We start from the raw sequence: 22,963 nt of genomic DNA on the forward strand, positions 1-22,963 counted from the left end.
TTTCATCTTTCTTACAAATTTTCACACCCGGAACTGCCTTGTATAAGCACGACCTTGAAAGCCCCTGACCGTGAAGCCAGCGGGAGACACGTTTTCTACAGCACACACACAAGCACTCAAGTATTGTATCTTTAAGGAAACAATACTCACACTTCTTGTGCTCACTTCTATTTCATTGAAAAAAGAAATGCAGGAACACAGAAAAGCACACATTGCATGGGTCTCCCTCTAAGGCAGTTGATAGGGCTGTGTCCATGGGAGTCAGGGTGGGACTGTCACAGGGGCCTGGAGGGAGCAGTCGATGGGGCGTCACCCATCCCTGTGAACATCCGGTGACACGAGTTGAATGGGTCCTGAAAAGTCGATGTTCAACACTGTGCTTTCGGTCAACACCACCACACAGTATACTTTCAGATTCCTAGTAGAGTTTGTACTGGTCTTGCCAATCACAATATAATTGCTAAGTTAATGTACCCACAAGCTCACACACTCCAAAAGAGAAGAAAATATGCTAGTTGAAGCCCAGTGAATCGATTTCATAATCTGTCTAGAGGTCCGGACCTGCAGTGGAAACCATTCCTCCAGTGCACCCGCTTTGAAGTGGTTTGTTCTTGAGTTGCTCTCTAATGCATGAAATCTACACCACTAATGGTTTTTTGTAAGAACTGATCTATTCGTATCACTTAATGCTTGGTCTCAGAAGGCTTTTCAAGTTTTTGCCTCTTGTAGTAAAATCATATTTCTGTGTCTAATGTGCATTTTCCTGATCACTAAAAAGACTAGCAGTCTTTAAAAAAAAAGCCAGATATCCTAACCTTAAAAAAAAAAAAAAAAAAAAAAAAAAAAGAAAAGAACAAAACATGTAAACCTGGCAAAGTGGTGATGGGGAGTGCCTTTTATCCCAGCACTTGGGAGGCAAAGGCCAGCAGATCTTTGTGAGTTCGAGGCCAGCCTGGTCTACAGATCTAGTTCCAAGGCAGCTAACGCTACACAGAGAAACCCTGTCTCCAAAAACCAAACCAAACCAAACAAACAAACAAACAAAACAACAACAAAAGAAACATGTAAATCAAAATTTTCTGTGTGCAATCCTGGCTGTACTAGAACTTGCTCTGTAGACTAGACTGGCCTCGAACTCACAGAGGTCCACTTGCCTCTGCCTCCCAAGTGCTGGTATTAAAGGCATGTGCCACCCCCACCCGGCTCCCAGATTATTTTCTAATGTCTCAAGAAGACTCAGAATGCTTTCTCAGAACTTTACACAGTCTAAAGTGACTTGGATGTTCCCTTCGTTCTCTGATCTCACCTGTTCTTTTTCACTTGCACAAAACTCCATTCATATGAACACTGCATAAAGGCAATTTTAGCTCATCATTCACTTAGTTGTTTATTCACCCAACAAATGTTGATTTGCCAGGAATTTTGCCAAACAAACCAAGAGCTGTTTCTCCTGATCTTCTAGAGATCTTTGTCTCTTGCACAGGAGAGTGACCCTTGGGCAGCTCCTTCCAACCCATTGTCTTCCCACGTTATTTATTTATAAGTCTTTATGGTCAATATCCAGAGAAAAGTGTGTGTGTGTGTGTGTGTGTGTGTGTGTGTGTGTGTGTGTGTGTGTGTGTGCGCGCGCGCGCGCGCTCTACTCACTGCGCGCATGCTCTATTTACTGCCACGGACTGGCGACATCAATACCAAAGGAAAGTTTTGAAATGAGGGGAAATGCTTTCATTTCAAGCGCTGTTTTAAATCTACGATTATGATTAAAGTCTCAAAGCACTCAAGTTTTTCCGGTTGTTTCTTCTGTAGCAAGTGCGTTTTGCTCTTTAAAAAGAGGGAAGAAGCCCCACTTATTTCACTGATATGCCCAGTTTGATGAAAAGGGCAATGAAAAACAGGTCTTTCTAACTAACTCCGGTAGTTCCCAATTTTGCCTGGAGAAAAACCGGACAATCCTCTTTGTAATCGTCTGCAGCTTGTATCTCAGAGAGATAAGTCTCTAAAGACTTTTACCCTCCAGGTAAGTCATTTTTGACCTGCAGGAAATGTTTGCTACTTTAAAACCCACCGGTCAAGGGTAAACCAGTCGACTTCCGAATCTTTCCGGAAGCACTGGAACTTAACACAGCTAATGACTTCAGGCAGATAATGGTGTGGTTTGCCAGATAAGAAGTGCTACGCCCGGGATAAATCAGCTAGTTGTGGGTGGTGTCGCTGCTGGGTTCTTTGACATTTATCCATTTTTAAAAGATTAAACCACAGCAGAAATGAGAACGCTGGGGTTGGCTCTGCACGCAGTCTGAGCCAGTCCTCCCAGCTCGCGTGTTGCATGCAAATCAGCCGGCCGGTCCCGGGACCGCGGCAGTCACTTTCGCGCCACTTTCCCAGGACCGCGCAGCTCCATAAAGAACCGGCAGCACTAAGTCCCCAAAATGCCACTGTTTCAACGCGCATTCAGCAGTTTCCGAGGACACTCAGGATTATGACGATCGGAACCACTTCTAATTTTTTCCCTTGGGGCTTGAGCGCTTCGGGTGCGGCGAGAGAAGTCTTCTTAGCTGGCAGGACCTGTGTCCCGGCGCGGGAAAGCCGGCGGCCCCGCCCCTCCGGCGGCCGAGTGCGCGCCCCGCCTCTGCCCGGGGTCTCCTGCTGCTCCGGCTCCAAGTGCTCGTGGGCTCCTCTGGTCTGTCCCTGTTCCGAGTGCTTGGGTACCCGCTGCTAGCATGGAGGCTCGCCGCGCGCGGGTGAGGCTCGGCCGGGTGCACCGGGGCGGGGTTGGTGGGTGCTGGACGCCGGCGGGCCGGGGCCACTTCCCTACAACTCCGCGGGTGAGCGCCGCTCCCTTGTCCTACGGCGCTCCTGATCGTCTCCAGGTTGGGGGAAGTCACCGGTTGCTTTTGCTTTTCTTATAATCTTTGCACCTAGAATAACTCTAGGCCGGGGTGATGCGCCCCTCGGCGCGCACGGGGTTGGCAGCGCTCAGGGAGCCTGCGGTACGTGCGCTCGTGGTACACGTGCGCGCCGGGGGCCGGGGCTGGCTGCTGGCGGTGGTGGTCGGCGGTCGAGTCCCAGCCTTTCTATCCCCTGGGACTATGCCCAGCACTACTCGCTCACGGCGGGTGCGTATCCACGCGTGCACTGGTGGCCCCGGGACCCGCTTCCTCTCCTCTGAGGCCCCTTCAACCACTCTGGATCTCTGGATTTAGGTTTAAAGGCCTTGTGAACATCTCTTGAGAACTTGGGTTGTGCACGTGGGAGAAGGTATTGTTTTAGTCCCAGGCTGTAATTAAGCGCAGTTTAGGGGTCTAGCGGTGCAAGCCGTGCATCACGGCGGTTTAAGTGTGCTTCTCTGCGTCTCCTCCTCACTTGCAGCTGCGAGTGGAACGTTACTTTTTTGCCCCAACGGAAGCCAGAACTTACGTCCTGCCCTGAAGAGTGGGGGGATGGGCGGAAAGGAAGACAGTGACGTGCTTTAAAATAAATATCGGAGGTTCGGGACCCTTGATGGCAGGTCTGGGTGGGTAGGCGGGGTCGTGGTTCGGTAGCGGATCTCAGCCCGTGGGGTATTGGCCTAGGTGCACATTTGGGCACCTGACTGGAGGAATCGGTTTCACTTCAGTTTTCCTCATTTAAGTGATAGTAACGATGTCACTTTTTTCTGCAAAGAATTAAGCAAACATCGCTATTAAAGTATCCCGGCCTCACTCCCCATAAATGGAATTAGAGTTATATCTGCCAAGAAAGTTCATCCCAGGCATGGCCATTTGCTCTGCCTTTCTGTGTCTTTTCCATCAGGGATGTACTTGGCTGGTGAATGACTTTTGGCCTGTCTTGTCTTGTTAAAGCTTAGCCTGTTTCCCCGGGCGGCTTTCGATAGAATGCCTCCCTGGAGGCTGACATGGAGGTAGATTGATTAGTGGGGAGAATGGAAGTCATTTAAGGAGCTCTGCTGTCCTGGGGATCTCTTCGGTTTTTGCATTGTGTTTCACCCTGTTGCTTTGGGCTTCCTCGTCTGGAAAACGGGGCAGAGACTTTGGAGATGCTTTTTAACTGCTAATAGCACAGCGGCTTGAACATTTACTGTAAATACAACCTTTATATTGTGTCGCTCTCCATCACCACATGTAATGAGGGGAGGTTGGGCTGCCATCATCTGGGAAATAATTTTATTGAATCTTAGAGACTGAAATGCAGAGCGTTTGATTGGAAGTCAGTCCAGCTCTCCACACCTAGGCATTCTCTGTCCCCCTAACACATCTGGGCACTCCTGTGGAACTGCTAAGAAGAGCTTGTCCTTTAAGGTTTCCAGTGCAAAAACATACTGCTATTTCTTGACTATTTAAGACTATAAGAACTAATGTGACCCTTTGGAAATATCATGTTCCAAGAAATGGCAAAAAATGGCTGTCCTGGTAAGTTACATTTTCTAGTGAACAGTACAGGGCTATAAATGAGAACGAATGGATCATTTTCATCTCTCCAAGTAATTTGACCTTATGAAAGGCTTTTTTAAAAGAACTCTCTCCCGTGGGCTGAGGATTGACCCCAGGCAGGACTTTGCTTGCTAGGCAAATACTTACCACTGAGCACTACCCCAGTCTTAAAAATTTCAGGTCTTAAGGGGCCATGAGAAAGAGCTGCCTGGAGACCATGGTCGTAGAGAGCTCAGATGGAACCAGGTGTCCCACCTCTAACTTGGCTCCTTGTACCATGTGGTTACGGGCTGATAATACTTGATTTGTAAGGACTTGTGCAGGACCTCGGTACCCCTCCTCATTGGAACAGGGCCTATTTGGATGGCTGCCATCTTAAAGCACAGGACCTGCCCAATTTTTGTAGTTTGGAAAATTAGCATCACAGTGCAGAGCCCAAAGCTTACATAAAAAGACCTCATTAGCTTGATTTTTGGCTGAGGGAGAAAAATTGCTCTGCCATCTTGCACTTTTGAAATCTCCTTTTAGAAGTACAGTTCAATTAGAAAAAATGAGGTTGGATTTTAGGAGCTGGCATCAAGCTCTGTGAGTTCAATATAATGTTAAATGCTTAGGATTATAGGCTGGGAAGAGAAGTAACTGCAGATGTTTGGATAAATTGATAAATATCATTAAAATGTTCTCCAGACGAGATCCTTTCTTAGAATTTGACCTGGGTTGATTTTTTTTTTTTTTTTTTGTAGCAATTGCCAGTCTCATTTTTTTCTCTGTAGAGCCTGAAAAAAAAAAAATGTGTTCATCTCCTCTGCTGTTTAAGCCTACCAAACTGAAACAACATCTTTAGTAGTTCTGTACTGCAGGAAGCATTCCACTTAATGGTGTTGCCGTTTCTCTTTGCAGCAAAAGGCTCTCAAAGTAAAGAACTTAAAGAATGTCAGATATATGAAGCTGATTTCCATGGAAACGTCGTCATCCTCCGATGACAGTTGTGACAGCTTTGCTTCTGATAATTTTGCAAACACAGTAAGTGCTGCCCCAGAATAAACAGAATTGAGTCTGCAATGCTCCAAATGCCCCGAGATGCTTTGTGCATGATTAACACTGCTTGCTTTTTGCCTGCATTTCTATGCAGCCGTGAGGAAAATACGGCATGCGCTGTAATTTCATTTCACTCTTTGCTGGGGTTCTAGGTAGTCATTGTTGGAGGTAGATTAGCTGCTCATTGTGTCCTTTTGAAGTGTCGCCTAACCTAACATGGCTGATGACTTGCTATAACAACTCAGAAATCATTTGTAAACCTCTGAACCATTTTTCTTTGTAACAAAAGCCATTCTCTTGTAGTGCACTTGTAAATGTGATTTGCTCTCTGCACGCTTTATGGAAAATTGGTTCTTGAAAGAGAAAAAAAATCCACAACCACATTTATTTATTTTACAGAAACCTAAATTCAGGTCAGATATCAGTGAAGAACTGGCTAATGTTTTTTATGAGGACTCTGATAATGAATCTTTCTGCGGCTTTTCAAAGGGTGAGGTGCAAGATGTCTTAAGCCATTGTGGATTTTTACAGAAACCAGGGCCAGATGTCACTAACGAATTGGCCAGCATTTTTCATGCCGACTCTGATGATGAATCATTTTGCGGTTTTTCAGAGAGTGAGATACAAGATGGAATGGTGAGTTTGAGAAGTTCACCAGTATCAAGAAGTGAGGTACATTTAGAGGCTGCAGAGACTTGCCCTTTGACCTCCTCCCCTCATACCTATAACTCCTTTCAGTCCAGCTAGGAGACTTTGATGACCTGATCATGAATGTTTTATTCGTGTCTCTTAAAGCCATTTTTACCAATGTCCTGCATGTAGGCCTTAACACGATTATTTTAGGTTCTAAAAATCTTGGAGATTTGTTAAATAAAGTTGGCTAGCCTACAGATTGTCATTAGCTGCAGATCTGGCCTGATCCCAGGAAGCACATATGTCCTAAAGATTTAGCTACATTGGCACTTACGTGCAGGTGCCCAGCCCAGTGCTGGTGCAGAACTGACAAGGCTGGGTTCCGTGGTGCCAGTTGTACCAGTTCTTGGGAGCCTCTTAGGACCACATCGATGATGACAAGTAGGGCCTTTCCTGCTTCAGTGTTTCCTTGCTCGCTGGCCTGCTTTGCCTGTCCGCCTATGCTTCTGACCCCTCTCGGCTGTCACCTGCCTGTGTGCATGGTGTGCTTAAACCGTCTCCTAAGGAAGTGGGGTGTGCATTATAGTCACCTGCATGGTATTCCCTTCTCCATGCCTGACAACGTCCCTGCAGGCCATCGCTTGAATGACACCTTTCCAAGTGACAGCACTTGGCCTAGAACGGTTTCTTCAGCAGCTGCTGTACCAGTGCATGCTTCCCTAATAAAAAAAGACTTTGCTCCCAACTGGTGTTGATTGGCATCTGTTAGCTGGCGGCAGTCTGCAGATCTGGAAGTGACCCATTGTCTGTGGCATGACTCTTCTAGCAGTCTCTTAGCTCTTTGGGGGTATTAACTTGTGATGACTAAAACGCTAGTTGGTCAAAAGTGCTAAGAATTCACAAAAGTTTTGTTTTGTGCTCTCCATCCATGAACACTAAAAGTACATGAAATGCTAAAAGCTGCCCATGGGGATCCTTATTTGTTGGCACTGGGGATCAAACCCAGGGTCTTGGACATGCTAAACATAGGCTCTTCCACTGAACTGCATCCTCAGCCCATTCAGTGTTTTGAGGGGCTGGGGAGATGGCTCAGGTTGCCTTGCAAGTATAAGGACTGCAGTTCAGTGTCTAGAAACCATCATACAGGCTTAGTGGGTATGGTGGCTTATCTGTAGTTCCAGCTTCTCAGAAAGCAGAGCTCGGATCCCTAGAGCAAGCTAGCTAACCAGATATGGCACATCAGTGAGCTCTGGATTTGATTGAGAGAGCCTGTCTCAGTAAGGTCAAGGATGATTCCTGATAGTAAGCTCAGGCCTACACATGCACACTCATGCATGGGCACACATGCAGAAATGAGAGTAATGCTGTCATGAACATTCATGTGCTAAGCTTTTATGTGTCTATGTATTGGGTCTAGGAGTAGATGGCTGGAAGATGTAGACTCTGTTTAACTTTTGAGCACACTGACAGATTTAGCTTTACTGGTTGGTATGAAGTGATATCTTAGATCTTGACTTAAAAAACGGTTAATTTGAGTGTTAGCTAGACTGGTCACATTCAAAGACTAGAAAGATGGTGGTTGCCAGGGACTGGTGTTGGGAAGATTTGGTATTTTTTTGCTTGTTTGTGTGTTTTTGAGGCAGAGCCTGGCAGTAGAACTCAGGCTGGCCTAGAGCTGGCTGTGGAGCCCAGGATCCCTACTTGTAGGGCTTAACTGGCATGGGCCAGCACACGCCACATAGCTTTTTGTTGAATGGACCTGAAGTTTCAGTGAAGCGAATGAGGTGTATTTAAATCACAATTAAAAAGGAAATAGAAATTGGCAGTCTGGTATATTATTTAATACCATCATAGGCATTGAAACCATGTTTATGGGTGAAACACAGATGCCCTAGAGGACTTTATGAAAATGAGGAGGGATTATTTTTAAGGAAATGGGAAGGGGGCAGGCGTTTAGTAGCACAGGTCTTGGGACCATGATGGTGGCTGGGGCAGTGTCTCAGAAGAGCACCCTGTCAGGCTCTTTTCCCATTGTATGCATTTTCAAGTCTTCATCTTCTTGCCCATGATCCTTGCTGTCCACTTGGGCTGACTTGCTCTCGTCCTTTGTTCTGAAAGGATCTGTAGCAGTTGGTGCCGCTTGCCTGCCAGTCGCGGGTCCTTAACACAACCCCCTTGCTCTCTTAACTAGAGACTGCAGGTAGACAGGGAAGGCTGCAGGACCCGGAGTCAATGCCGCCGCCACCCTGGACCTCTCAGGGTAGCCATGAAGTTCCCAGCACGGAACACCCGGAGGCCGGCCACCAAAAAAGCAGTCCCCTCCAAACCCTCTGAGAACTCTGCAAACGATTCCCAGTCTGACTCTGAAGAGGAAGAGGACGGCATGAACTTCCTGGAGAAAAGGGCTCTGAATATTAAGCAAAACAAAGCCATGGTAGGTGTTGGTTGGGATGCACCGGCACCCTTCCCAGCTTTTCTCTAAGCAAACTTATGTCTTGTACCTCTCTCCTAAGAACTGTTTCCACGTAGTTGTGAAGACTTCATGGTGTGTTTTGAATTTTATATTTGTTTTGGGGGGGGGGGGTTGTGCTATGCGTGTGGTGCCCTTGGAGGCCAGAGGGGGGCATTTTGTGTCCCCTAGAACTGGAGTTAGTTAGGCATGATTGTGAGCTACCATGTGGGTGCTGGGAACTGAACCCGGATCTGCAAGAGTAGCCAGTGTTTTTAACTGCCGAGCCTTCTCTACAGCCCCTGTGGCTGCTTTGGATAACTGTAGTAGGGAAGTCAGAAACTTGACTATGCCAGCTTGTTAAGTAGAAAGTTAAGGCATAGGCTAGCATTATTTCCACAGCTTGCCTCTTGTCACCAGTTATAATTTCGTTTACTTTCTTCCCCTTTTTAGCTTGCAAAACTCATGTCAGAATTAGAAAGCTTCCCTGGCATATTCTCTGGAAGACATTCCCTCCCCGGCCACAGATCCAAAGGTGTAAGTGCTTCTTTCTAAACTGTTGTTTTGGACAAGCCCAGGGCAGATCCCTGAGATTTTTAGGGTCTTGTTTTTGTGCTGGGGGTGGGGTCGCTAGAAACAGCCTTCTTGGGGCCCTGGATGATCTTTGCATTCTGGACACTTAGGCTCTCCCACCCTGTGGCCACGCTTCTTTTGATCCTTGCTCTTCTTCATATGAGCAGCAAGGAAGATTGACAGCTTGTCGCCATGTCCCCAAGCAGCACATTTTTCTCGTACATGCTATTTTTAAAAACCGATTGAGGGAAAAGGAAGCACACACGATTTCTTTTGTCAAGTCATATCCTAATAATGGTATTTGATGGCATCCCAAGGGACTAAGCTGGTGTGGACGGGGTGGTAAAATCTGTTGTGTTGGCTATGGCATAAAAGAAAAGCCTGCATTCCCCCACTTCCCCATGGGGAGTCAGGCTGGAAGCCAGCAAGGAATGGCGGGAAGAACCCCAAGCATTCTTTGTGTAGCGTGGAGATGGTATGTGCGTTCAGGAGTCTGGAGACGTCATGGGAAGGCTTTTGGGTCAGGAGCTCAGTTTTCACACTCGGTAACTGAAGTAGAAGAGTAAACGACAGAAGAACTAAATAGAAGAATAAATGAAAATTGCAGGGGCTGTATGGCTCTGGGCTTGGTGTTTACACATCATGGAAAGGGCAGAGGAAATGTGAAAACGGAGCTCTTCTGTGACCTAAACCCCCCTAAGGGAAAGTTGCAGCTTCTCCAGGTGCTGCTTCTCTCTGTAATAGAGCAAGTGGATCTATATTGTATGTTTCATTCACCAGTCAAAGCCACCTAGAAGACGCACATTCCCAGGTGTGGCTTCCAGAAGGAACCCTGAACGGAGAGCCCGGCCTCTTACCAGGTCAAGGTCCCGGATCCTGGGGTCTTTGGCCACTCTGCCCACAGAGGAGGAGGAAGAAGAGGAGGGAGAGGATAAGTACATGCTAGTGAGAAGGAGGAAGTCTGCGGACGGCTACATGAATGTGAGTCCTTGTTGATCTCTCCTCTTCCGTTTCCCATCTTCAGGAAGCTTGGCATTGAGCATACAGCTTCAGACCATCCCAAGTCATGAATGCTACATAGGCGTACTTAATTTTGTTAGCAGACAAGAGTCAGATTTTCAACTTCTCAGTATTGTAGGAATTATTTCTATGCTTTTGGCCAGTTATCCTTACAGTAAATTTATGGGCCGCTCCCTCTTTCCATAAGCAAGAAAAATTTCCCAGGTTGAATTTTCTGTGAAAAGTTTCAAACAAAGCATCCTGAGATTTAGGGCTACAGAGAGGAACTCAGTTTCATGCTTCTTCTTCAGGACGACGACATGCCCAGAAGTCGTCGCCCTGGGTCCATGACCCTTCCACATATAATTCGCCCGGTAGAAGAAGTTACGGAGGAAGAGATCAAGAACATTTGCAGCAACTCTCGCGAGAAGATCTACAACCGATCGATGGTGAGTGCCCCAAGGTTATGTCTCGAAATAAGCACCTAAGAGTGTTGCACATGGTGTATGGTCTGGACGTTCATGCTGGCACATTTTTTTCATTCAAGGGAAGAAGAGTTTCACAGTATGCCTGGGATTGAATTAATCTGCCTAGGAAGTCTGCAGTAGGGTTACATCTTCTTAATTTAGAAGTGGATTCATTCAGCTGGGATTTACTGTGTATTGTTAGGGTGTGTGTATCGACAGCTACTGGGAATGCAGTGGTGAGCCAAAGATTTTAAAAGAGAAAATGGATTTGGAAAAGAGGATAAAAGTGGATTTGGGTGGAATTTTCTTTTCCCCATTCTGGAGATCGAACCCAGGTCCTCGAGTTGGTTAAGGATGTACTCTGGCCTTGAGCCCCCCAAATAGTTTTGACAGTATTACATTGTATCACCAGTAGAGTGGGAAAGCCTTGCTTGAGATGCTTTCATACTTGTGTATGTAGGTGCTACGCAGACTTTACAGATCAAGTGTCAGGTCCTTTCATTAACAGTGTGGGTGTTCTCCATGCCATTTTTTTGTTTTTGTTTTTCTCTACAAAATGCCGTGTTTGCATCTTCTCTCATCTGGTCTTCCTTCCAGGGCTCTACTTGCCATCAGTGTCGCCAGAAAACCATTGATACCAAAACAAACTGCAGGAACCCGGACTGCTGGGGCATCCGGGGCCAGTTCTGTGGTCCCTGCCTTCGAAACCGCTATGGTGAAGAGGTCAAGGATGCTCTCTTGGACCCGGTAGGCGCCTTAAAAGGTCAGGGAAGGGTTGGAACTCCTGGTGTCAGGAGTCCATGGACGACGGAACTATCCAGAGAGCTCAAGGTTGCTGCTCAAAGCTGATGTTCATCCCTGGTGGTGGTTGTGTAACTTTCTTATTTATATCGTGTGTGTGTGTGTGTGTGTGTGTGTGTGTGTGTGTGTGTTTGCCAAGGCTGGAACCATATATGCTAGGCAGATGTTCTCAAACTGAAACAGAAATTTGGACCCCTGTTTTATGGTTTAGTTATTTAAAAAAAAAAAAAAATCACAGGGTGACTGAGTTGATACTAAGTACTTTAACGGCTAAAGAAATGGAACGGACAGATGGAGGGGAAGCGATGCTTCGCCTCAGGGTGCTTTCCACAATTCTTCAGAACTGGCACTGCCCGCCCTGTCGAGGAATTTGCAACTGCAGCTTTCTGCCGCCAGCGGGATGGACGGTGCGCCACGGGAGTCCTCGTGTATTTAGCCAAGTATCACGGCTTTGGGAACGTACATGCTTACTTGAAAAGGTAATGGCCCTTGTGATTTTCTCTTTCACGTGAGACTTACATTCATGCCTTAATAAGATGATAGAGGTCCAAAGAGTGGTCCTCTTGGGGCAGGAGAATGTTAGTGGAAATGCATCTTTCTGTGAGCGCTTCATGGATATAACATTCAGGTTGGGTGTCTAAGACACATGTGTTGACACTATGCATGTTAGGGCTCCACAAAAACTTTTCTTATTTTTTTGTTTTTAAAAGAAATGAATTTGACTTTCCAAAGAGAATTATTGGTGGAAAACCCTCTTGATGTCTTTCCCTTTGTCTTCCAGTCTGAAGCAGGAGTTTGAAATGCAAGCCTGAAGATTCACCGCCTGCCTTTGGCTTCTCAAGGCTCTCCTGTTCTTGATATCGTCGTTGATGGAAACCTGAGTAAGAATCTTGGCGACCAGTCTGTCTTGGAACTCAGTCTGGTTAATCTTGTTAGATTCACACTTGTTTCGGAAGCATCATGGAAGGCATACCGCTAGGTACACTTCAGCTACATGTAGTTTCCCAAAGCTTGCCCTGGCTCTACCTTGTAGCTTCTCTACTCCCATGGTCCTTTGCCACCACTTTTTAGGTTTCTGAGTTCTTTTTAAGCGGCAGTTTTAGAAAGCATTATTTGTCTTACTGGTGTTGAAATAGTCTCAGGACATACCCATAAATCCAAGCACTTAGGGGTGCAATAGTATTGTGAGCCAACGGTTCTGGTGAATTGCGGAGAACAGCTCTCTAAGTTCACACAGAATCAATGCATGCGGTTGAATATTCAGTGTTCTGTTGGCTGACATTTGAAATGGGTAAGGCCAAGGCACAAATGAAGGTCTGAACACGATGTGGAAAAGTGAGGTAATTGTTGGGAAGTGGAGTAGCACATTGAATAACTTTCTGGAGAATGCAGCTCCTCTGTGTTGGGCTCGGTGTGCACTTGTCACAGTGGAGACTCTGTTGCTGCTGAGATCGTTCTTAAGTTAGAGCGGTTCCTCTGGCTTACACAGTCACCCAAGGGTTTGTGGTGACATGGTACCATAATTACTTAAATTGCTGTAGAAAAGGCATTCCAGGAAATGAAGATGAGGAGACCACCACGGGCTGGTGTGAAATCCCACTGTTCCACTGGAGAAAGTGGCCTTCAAGGACTTCACTTTGTCCCTGGCAGTTTCCTGAAGAGGACACTCGTGTAGGGTGGTGTGGGGTGGTGTCGCATCCGGGGTTTAGGTTCTAACAGTTTTGTGACAATGAGTTTTCTAACAGTGATCCTTTAGAGAGGGGTAGCTTTCAATCACTTGTTAACGAGTTACCTCTGCAAGTGTATGGCAGATGAGTGTATGGCAGGTGGCGGGAATCATCTCCCTCCCCTTTTCCTTTAGCCGGGTCCTTGAGTAGCCGTGGACTCTAAGTGACTGACTCCACACGTGTAACCTGTGGCCGTGCCTCACGCTGCCTGTGATGCAGCTGGACCTTGAATCATTCAGTGTAAATACAGCTTTTGCTCTGTAATGCTTTTATACAAAGGTTTTTATTTTAATAATAAAACATTTTGTTCTAACTTGTGTGTCTATTTTTGTTTTAAAAAACTTACATTACTATACTTAACCCTCTTTTCTCCTTGTATCTTGAAAGGGCATTTCTGCCTCTTCTAAAACTTTCTTTTGTATTAAATTTCTGAGGCCCACAGCCAGCTCTTTTGAACAGGGTCCCATTTGATGATGTGACTCTTCGCTGGAATCAGAAAGTAGACCACAATAACCACGTTGACAGACAGGACGCAACATGTGCTTGGGAAGTTTTATGCTGTTTTTCTTTATCATTTTCAGTACTTGGCCACTTTTATACACTTTCCTTTCTTCTTCTTTTTTTTTTTTTTTTCCTTTTTCTTTTGGTTTTTCTAGGCAGGGTTTCTCTGGGTAGCCCTGGCTGTCCCGGATCTCACTCTGTAGACCAGGCTGGCCTGGAACTCACAGAGATCCACCTGCCTCTGCCTCCCAAATGCTGGGATTAAAGGCGTGTGCCAGCACTGCCCAGCTATACACTTTTCAAATACTTATTAAATGTGATCCATGCCTTGAACTAGAACCTACAGAAGACTTTAGAGCCAGGCGTGGTGGTACGTGGAATCACAGGACACTGAAGCGGGAGGATTGCAAATTGAAGCAAGCCTTGAAGAAACCGCTTTATTATTTATTTTAAAGATTTTAATTTATACGTTTGCCTGGGTTTCTTCTGCATGTGTGCAGGTTCCCTTAGGCTAGAAGAGGGTTTTGGATCCCATGGAGCTTGAGTTACAGACAGTTGTGACCCACTAGATGTGGGTGCTGGGACTGGACTCGAGTCCATGCAGACGAATGAGTGAACACTCCAAACTGCTCAGCTGTCCAGACTCCTGCACAAAGCTCTTATAACTAAGTTGCTGACCAGGATTAGCAAATTACAGTCTGCATTTCACATCCAATTGCATATGCATTTCTACATTTGTAAAGGAGTTTTTATTTTCCTTTGCAAAGCATTTGACAGGCTGGGGAGGTGGCTCGGTGATTAGAGGGTACTTACTGCTCTTGGCAGGACCCAACAAACACATGGCAGTTCACAGCCATCCACACCCACATGGCAGTTCACAACCATCCACAACCCCAGTTCGGGGATACAATGCCCTCTTCACCTGTCAAGCCTGGCACTTTATAGGGGGGAAAAAAAGCCATATCCTAGATAAACCTTCATACCTTCAATGGGAAACCATGATTATCTCATACACACTTAAAGGAGGACCAGGCTGAAAGTTGTTCACCTGGTACATGGATCCAAAAGAAGTCTTGGGATCTTAAACCAAATTATAATTCAACTCTGTTGAGTATGTAATTGGGGAGTTTAAATGCTAGAGTTCGTATAATTTGTTGTTTTGTTGTTTGTTTGTTTGTTTGTTTTAAATTTATGACTGGTAATAGATTGAACCCAGGGTCTTCCACTGAGCTATACCCCCAACTGATCTGCATAATTTTTGATGTTAGTGTAATAGGGTTTTCCTTTAAAATAATTACAACTGTTCATTTTGACACCGGATCTAAGGAACTGTGCAGTCTACCAGAGGAACTACTGAGAAAAACCTACACATAATGTCTCTGTGAGGCATGAAGGAGCATTAGTGTTTTCTCCATACCAGGCAATTTCAGCCATAGATGCTCCTCTCCTGGTTTTTGAGGTAGGAACTTGGTATGTTGCCCAGGCTGGCCCTAAACTCCAGGAAAGGCCTTTTAAATTTTTCTTAAGCTGAGCTTGCCTTAACAGGAATGAGAAAGCGTAGGAAGATGGTTAGGTTCAGTCTGGAGAGGAAGGTTGGGTTCCCGGTCAAACCCAGCTGAGAAAATTCTGGGTGGAGGTGGAGGCTCTGTAGGACCAGGGGCTCCTGGGAGGAGGTAAAGGCTTAGGGGAATGAGGACATGGAGTGATGGAAACCCAGGGTGATGGATTATTTGCATCAATGGCAGAAACTTTAGCTGCATGGATGGAAATCCTGTAAGTAGAAGACCCAGAAGAGGAAGCTGAAGGCACAGTTACTGCCTGTAAGTCTAGGGGTTGTGTGCTTTAAGGGACAGTAGGGATGTGGGATGGGTAAAGAGTGCAGAGAAATTGACAGGTTTCGGGGATAGACTTGTGTCCATATAGTATCATTTTATCCATAAAGACATTGGGAGAATGAACAGAAAGATAAGTAAAAAGCCACTCATAGTTGACTTTTATTCAGTCTTCTTGGAAACTTTGGGTTTTGCAATACTGGGGTGACAATTGAGGGCTTACAGACAGACATCCAGCAGAAACCAACTGGGGAAGTTGAGGCAGTCAGCTGGAGTTCCCTATTGAGCTTTCTATCTGGATGAGTGTCCAGGGTCCAGCTTCCCGCCCCACTGCAGACATTCTTGTCCTTTGGGGTAAACAATAGTCACATTGCTGGAAATGGTTTATTGTCCAGCTGTTCTCAAGGACTCACATTAAGAATTCTTAATTTTGCTGGGCAGTGGTGGCACACAACTTTAATCTCAGTGCTTGGGAGGCAGAAGCAGGAGGATCTCTGTGAGTTTAAGGCCAGTCTGGTCTACAGAGTGAGTTCCAGGATGGCTAGGGCTATACAGAGAAACCCTGTCTTGGGAAAAAAATATTTTTTTTTTCTTTCCATGGTGGAAAGAAAGACTCCAAGTTGTCCTGTGAACCCCCCACACACATACACATTAATTAAAAAATAATACTACAGAAAGAATCCTGAAATAAATAGTATATCAACATGGAGTTAAGTAGATAGTTTCAGAGAAATAGAATGTGGAAAATGCTTTCCTCGGCCACGTACAAGGCTGTTGTGTGAGTTCATGATAAACGGCCAAGTCCCCTTTCCTCACTCACTTCTGAGACCACTTAGAGTGACAGGAGCCCGTATTTCTGCTTTCTCTTGTTTTTGTTTGGTTGTCCATATTTTAATAGACTGGTCCTCAAATTTTCCTTCCCAGCTGAGTAGCTGGAACTGTTCTGTTGCCTCTTAATGACCATTGGTACTCCTTTCAGAAAGTAGAAGCCAGGGCTGGAGCTCGCCTGAGATCCCAGGACATGACCCCTTCCAGCACTCTGGTGCTTAAGGAGGAAAATATGTAAATAAAATTCCTTTATGCAAATGCTTCCTGCAACTCTCGTTGCCAGCCCGATTCTTGTAAATCATGATAAACAGATGCTACTGAACTAAATGACTAAGTGAAATTATGGAGATAGAGTCTATTTATCTTATTTTTCAGTGTTGGGGAGGGAGAAAAAGATATTAACTAAATTTTCCCTGCCTGCATGATGATTAAGGCAGACACCACGAAGTCTATTAATTGATTTCAGCAGGCACAATGAGAGGACTAAGCCGTTGGAGAGCTAGCCCTGGAAGGCAGAGCTTCTGTGGCAATTCAGTCGGTTTTACCATAGGACCAGGCAGGCTTCGGGAGAAATCTAGCATCAAGCTCACTGGGTCTCTGGTTGGTGTTTAGCATTTTGTTACTCTTTTTACCTTAACTTAAAAAAAAAGTTGAAATAAAATGGACCATTTCAGAATGTACAGTTGGTTGACTTCCAGCGCATTCACAGAGCTGAAACTACAGAACAGTCTCATGTTCCTCCTACAAGCCTCTTACTCTAAAGCAGTGGTTCTCAACCTTCCTGATACTTAAAACCCCGGTGACCCCAACCGTAAGATGACTTCGTTGCTACTTCATTACTTCATAACTGCAGTTTTGCTACTGTTGTGAATCGTAATGTAGGTATCTGAGAGCTGTGGGGTCACGACCCACAGGTTGAGAACTACTGATCTAAAGACAACCCCTCCCCGCTACACACACCTCTCACCCCCCCACTTCTTCCCTCTCCAAGCGCCTTAGCCCATCTGCCCTCTTTCTCTAGAATTGCCTGTTTGGGATGTTTGGAATGCACAGGATGTAGTGTTCCACTTCTGTTCCTGTTGCTGGGATAAACATGATATCAAAAGCACCTTGGGGGTAGAAAGGGTTTATTGAGGGAAATAGAGGCAGGAACCACGGCGGAGGAAGTGCTTACTGGCTTGCCTCCAGTGGCTGACTCAGCTTTCTTATACACCCCAGGAACACCTGCCCAGGGGTGGCACTGCCTCCGGTGGGCGGGGCCCTCCCACATCAATCATTAATCAGAAAAATGCCCCGCAGACGTGCTCACAAGCCAATCTGGTGGGAGCAATTTCTCAGTTGGAATTCCTGCTTCCCAGATCCCTCTACCTTATGTCAAGTTGACCCGAACCAGCAGCACAAGGTGGGTCGCATGTGCGTCGCGTTTGCTTCTTTCGCCTGGCGTCATGTTTCTCAGGCTTGCCGGGGTTGTAGTGTGTATCAGCACACATTTCCTACTTCTGCTTAAATAACTTTCGTAGCCGGGTGTAATAGCCTGCGCCTTTAATCCCAGCACTCGGGAGGCAGAGGCAAGGAGATCTCTGTGAGTGCGATGCCAACCTGGTCTAGATAGTGAGTTCCAGGGCAGCCAGACAGAGCTACATAGTGAGACCTTGTCTCATAAAAAAACAAATTGTGATATGGAGATATCACAATTCATACACACTTCAGTTGGTGAATATTTTAGTTGTTTTCACTTTGGGGTTAGTATGGATAAGACTACTGGCAGCGTTTGCTTAAACACCTGATTTCACTTCTCTTGGTATATGAAAGTAAAGTTGCTAGGTCATTTGGCAACTCTTTAAAATCATTTGAGGAATCACTATGTTAGCGGTTCTCAATCTGTGGGTCATGACCCCCAGGGTCGACCCCTTTCATAAGGGTCACCTAAAACCATCAGAAAACACAGATATTTACGTTATGATTCATAGTGGTAGCAAAATTACAGTTATGAAGTAGCAACAAAAATAATTTTATGGTGGGGGGACTTTTATTAAAAAGTGTAAGGAACAGCTTTAGGAAGGGTGAGAACCATGGCACTAACTTGTCTTTTTCACAGGCTTGTAGTGTTCCTTTGTATGTGTGTTTATGTGTGTTGCTGTGGATACAACTCAGTCTTTTACACTTGGTTGACAAGCACTTTACCACTGAGCTATGTCTCCAGCTGGAAATCTTAATTTTAATGGTCTACTTCATTTTTTACAAATATTTGTCTAACATTGTTTTAAATTTTATGTATGAGTGTTTGTCTACATGTATGTAAGTGCATTATGCATGTACAATGTTCATAAAACCTAATTAAGACATAAGCCTATCCTTATATGTAAGTTATGTTTTATACTTTTAATTTTTTGTTTGTTTGTTTGTTTTTGGGGGTTTCCCTGTGTAGCTTTGCACCTGTCCTGGATCTCACTCTGTAGCCCAGGCTGGCCTCGAACTCACAGAGATCCGCCTGGCTTTGCCTCCCGAGTGCTGGGATTAAAGACGTGCACCACCACTGCCTGGCTTACTTTTAATTTTTGGTTACATATATTTTGAAGGCTATAAATATCTTTTAATTCCTTATTGTAGAAAATTGGAAGTCCATAATTAAATTACCCATAATCCTACCACTTAAAGAAGTTGCTGCAGTTGGAGTTCAATTTCTGGGGCTCAAGATATGTACATAGTTTACCTTTTCCCCTTTTGTAAAACTTAAAAATAACTAAAGTATGTAGTAAAGATTCACTCCTAGGCGAGACCATAACCCTGTAATAGCCCAGCTACTCCAGAGACTGACCCTGAATTGTTTAGATTTTTTTTTTAAAAAAAGATCTTATTTATTTATTATGTACACAGAAGAGGATGCCAGATCTCATTACAGATGGTTGTGAGCCACCATGTGGTTGCTGGGAATTGAACTCAGGACCTCTGGAAGAGCAGTCAGTGCTCTTAACCTCTGAGCCGTCTCTCCAGCCCATCGTTTAGATTTTAAAAGGGTAGATGCTGAAGTTGGTGTGGAACACTTACCTCTCATGCCCCAGGTTCTAAGTTTCCAGCAACATAGATACACTCACACATACTGTTAGGAAACATCATTTGAAATATGCTAGCACATAACAGGCAACAGTAATTTAATTGTCTTTTCCTGGATTATTCCCTTTCTTTTCCTTTCTTTTTATAATTAAAGAAAGATATGTACTTGGTTAAAATAATCAAATATTTCTGAACCCCCAACCTTGTGCTTCAAAGAGTGAATACTTTTTTTTTTCTTTGCCAGAGATGAAACCCAGGACCTGGAATCCACTTTCTACTTTAGTTGTTTTATTTAATTTTTTTTTTTCTTTTTTGACAGAGACTCATATATTCCAGTCCGTGCTCAAACTTGCTATGTAGTCAAAGATAGCATAGAACTCCTGATTCTAATTCTGCCTCCCGAGTGCTGGGATTGCAGGTTTGTATCGCCATGCCCAGGTCTTCCTTCCTCCCTCCCTCCCTCCCTCCCTCCCTCCCTCCCTCCCTCCCTCTCTTCCTTCCTTCTTTCCTTCCTTCCTTCCTTCCTTCCTTCCTCCCTTCCTTCCTTCCTTCCTTCCTTCCTTCCTTCCTTCCTTCCTTCCTTCCTTCCTTCCTTCCGTTTCTCTGCATGGTCCTGGCTGTCCTGGAACTCACTCTCTCTGTAGACCAGGCTGGTCTGGAACTCAGACCTGCCTGCCTCTGCCTCTAGAGTGCTGGGATTAAAGGTATGTGCAGTCATGCTTGGTTTTTCAAACTTTAGTTTTCTATGACTTTTGAGGGATAACCCCTATATTTCAAATCATATTTCTTCCCAAATATGCTTTGGTTTATTACCTCGAGTTACTATATATTGACCTCTTGACCTCTCTACTTCTGTGACCAATTTCTTGTACCTCGTCTTTAGTTTTTCTGTAATCAGTGGTGATGCCATTTGGATCTATAAACATAGCCTTGGGGTGCCATTGCTAGTGACCAAATGACACATCATAATAGGATGATGTGTAAGTGTCCTAAGTGTCGTGATTACCTTGACCTTCCTTTAGTCAGCCATCACAGCCTTTGGCCTCAAAGGAGAGTGTCACCATCTATTGAATTATCTACTAAAAAAAAATTGTATTCTTTTATGTTTGAGTGGTTTTCCTGTATGTAAGTGTACATGTCCATACAGTGCTCCCAGAAATGAGCAGAGGGCATAGAAGCCCCTGGAACTGGAGTTACAGATGGCTCTGAGCCACTTTGTGGGTGCTAGGAACTAAACCCCAGGTCCCTGTAAGAGCAGCAAGGGCACTTAACCCCTGAGTCATCTCTCCAGCCCAACTCTCTTCTATTTTTTTGAGTATCCTTTATTGTAGATATTGTATGTACATGTACAGCATGGGTGGGAGGCCAGAGGACATCTTGTGGGACTTGGTTCTCTGCTTCTCCACGTGGGGCCCTAGGTTTGTACTCAGGGTTTGTGGCAAGTGTCTTTCCCCACAGAGCCATCTCACTGACTCTTCTATTTGTACATTGCAGTGATTATTCAAAGTTGTAAAATTTGTATCACTTTTATGTGTGTGTAGTAGTAGGGACCAAGCCCAGTGTCTGATAGAAGTGAGGCAAGTGTTTTCTCATTGAACTACATTGAACTACATCTGCAACTTGAGAATTTAAATTTTCTTCTCCCATCTTAGAAACATCAACATTTCTCCAGGTTTAAAAAAATCACCTTTCCTTGCTATTCCCTCTTTGTCCTTCCATCCTGCTCTCTCATCTGTTCATCTCTTCTTTCTCATTCTACCTTGCATGAAATCCTCTTCATTAGAATTCACTCAGTTGTCCCTCTTTGGTGCTGAGTGCCCAGGGTGATGGTTAATATTCATTGTCAGCCTGATGGGATCTAGGATCACCTAGGAGATAAGGACTAGACTCTGGCTGTGCCTGTGAGGGGTTATCTAGATTAGGTCCTCAGGGGATGGCACCACTTTTGGACTGAATGAAAAGGAGAAAGAAGCCAGATGGTGGTGGCACACTCCTTTAATCCCAACACTGTGGAGGCAGAGGTAGGCAGATCTCTGTGAGTTTGAAGCCAGGTCTATAGAGTCAGTTCCAGGACAGCCAGGACTGTTATACAGAGACACCCTGTCTTGAAAAACAAAAACACAAAGAAAGAAAAGAAAAGAAAGAAAGAAAAGGAGAAGGGAAATTGAACACTGACCGATATAATCAGGTGCCTCAGGTTCCTGCTGCCATGGCTCCTTGACACAATGGACTGTACCCTGGAGCTGTGGGTTTCTTCAAGCTGCTTTTCTTAGGGTTTTTGTTTTGTTTTGTTTTGTTGTCATAGCAACAGGAAAAGTAACTAAACATACCAGGTGAGTTGTTATTGCCTAACTTGCATTTCCCCCTCTGTTTCCCCTCAGTTTACTGAGCACATCCTCTGGCGATTTCCCCGGGAGGAGCGGGCAGGACAGCCTTGCATGCATTGAAAAGGACTTTCTTTGCAGACCTGATGTGTAGCTTGGATGGGAAGAGGATCTGACGTAAAATTGCCCCTCTCAGTTGGCCCGCTTGGCTCCTTTGCCGCCAGCGTCTATCGTACCAATGACGGGAGCTTCTGCTGGGGAGCCTGTATTCTGTCTTCTCTCTGGAAGCTTTTGAGGCTTGATTTTTCTGGGTACTGAAATTTCACAACGATGCATCTTGGTGACTTTGGCTTTGATTCTCTCTGACTGCCTCATTTGTTCTGACTGACACTCTTAATTAAAATGATCCTATTCTGCTAGGGGAAACTGTTTTCGTATGAAATATAATTTACTTCCCTCAATTTTGTGTGTGGATATTCTGGAATTCTTCGTTATTGTGTGCCCGACCCTCTGCGAGGATCCTCTGTGTTTTCATCTTTTTGTTTTTTTCTTCATGGAGTCTGTGTCTGTCCACACCTAGTGAGGCTGCAAATACTTACTTAACCTGGGTCCAGCCATGTAGAATTGCTATATGTACAACAACATGGTCAAATATCAGCAATTTCGGATAGTTCAAATAACAATTTTGTTTTTAGCCATATTTTTAGCTTCCAAGAATCCATTCCTGTCCTGTGATTATTCATTTTCTTCATATCATCATTTTTTTGGCATAGAATTTATTTCAAATTTCTTGAAGAACACTCTTTTATTTTGGCTCCTTCAGTTCAGTTCATTTTTATCCTGTGGACGACTGCAGGTTTCTCTCGGCACATGCAGGTTTCTCAGAGTCGGCCGGCATGTCCTTAGAAACGGGGCCATCAGAAGGCTGACCTTGGCCAGCTGAGCCAGGTCTTCTATGGGGAAGACATGACTTCAGGGTAAAGACTGGGAACTGAGTCTGTCTCTAAGAGCCCCAACCTCCATGTTCTACACGTTAATTCATCTACTTCTCCATGGGCAGTTCATTTCTATTTCTCAGAGGTAACCAAACAAACCTCCAGTCTGTCTGTGGGAGACTTCCGGGCTGCCTTGTGTGTCACACACTGGTTGGAGACATCCTCCTACCTCCCAAGGGCTTTGCCCTGTCTTGCTGGGTCCCAGCAAATCACATACTAATTCCCTTTCCCTGATGTGCTTCAAACTGGATCATTCAGGAGGATGCCCTGCTAGTGGTGTGGATGCAAATATATGCACAGAACACACCATGC

At 45.1% G+C, this 22,963-nt stretch overlaps 1 protein-coding gene across 1 annotated transcript; it reads left to right on the forward strand.

Moving 5' to 3' along the window:
- The first annotated feature begins 2,692 nt into the window (after positions 1 to 2,692).
- Positions 2,693 to 13,338, forward strand: Cdca7 (cell division cycle associated 7). The gene is given in 10 exon segments (XM_036185846.1): positions 2,693 to 2,741; positions 5,331 to 5,453; positions 8,293 to 8,535; positions 9,004 to 9,087; positions 9,904 to 10,104; positions 10,434 to 10,571; positions 11,187 to 11,336; positions 11,732 to 11,773; positions 11,775 to 11,869; positions 12,172 to 13,338. Coding segments are annotated over 10 exon segments (1,128 nt in total). The 5' UTR covers positions 2,693 to 2,720; the 3' UTR covers positions 12,203 to 13,338.
- The last annotated feature ends 9,625 nt before the right edge of the window (positions 13,339 to 22,963 follow it).

This window comes from Onychomys torridus, chromosome 4 (assembly GCF_903995425.1).
Source record: "Onychomys torridus chromosome 4, mOncTor1.1, whole genome shotgun sequence".
Taxonomy (NCBI): Eukaryota; Metazoa; Chordata; class Mammalia; order Rodentia; family Cricetidae; genus Onychomys; species Onychomys torridus.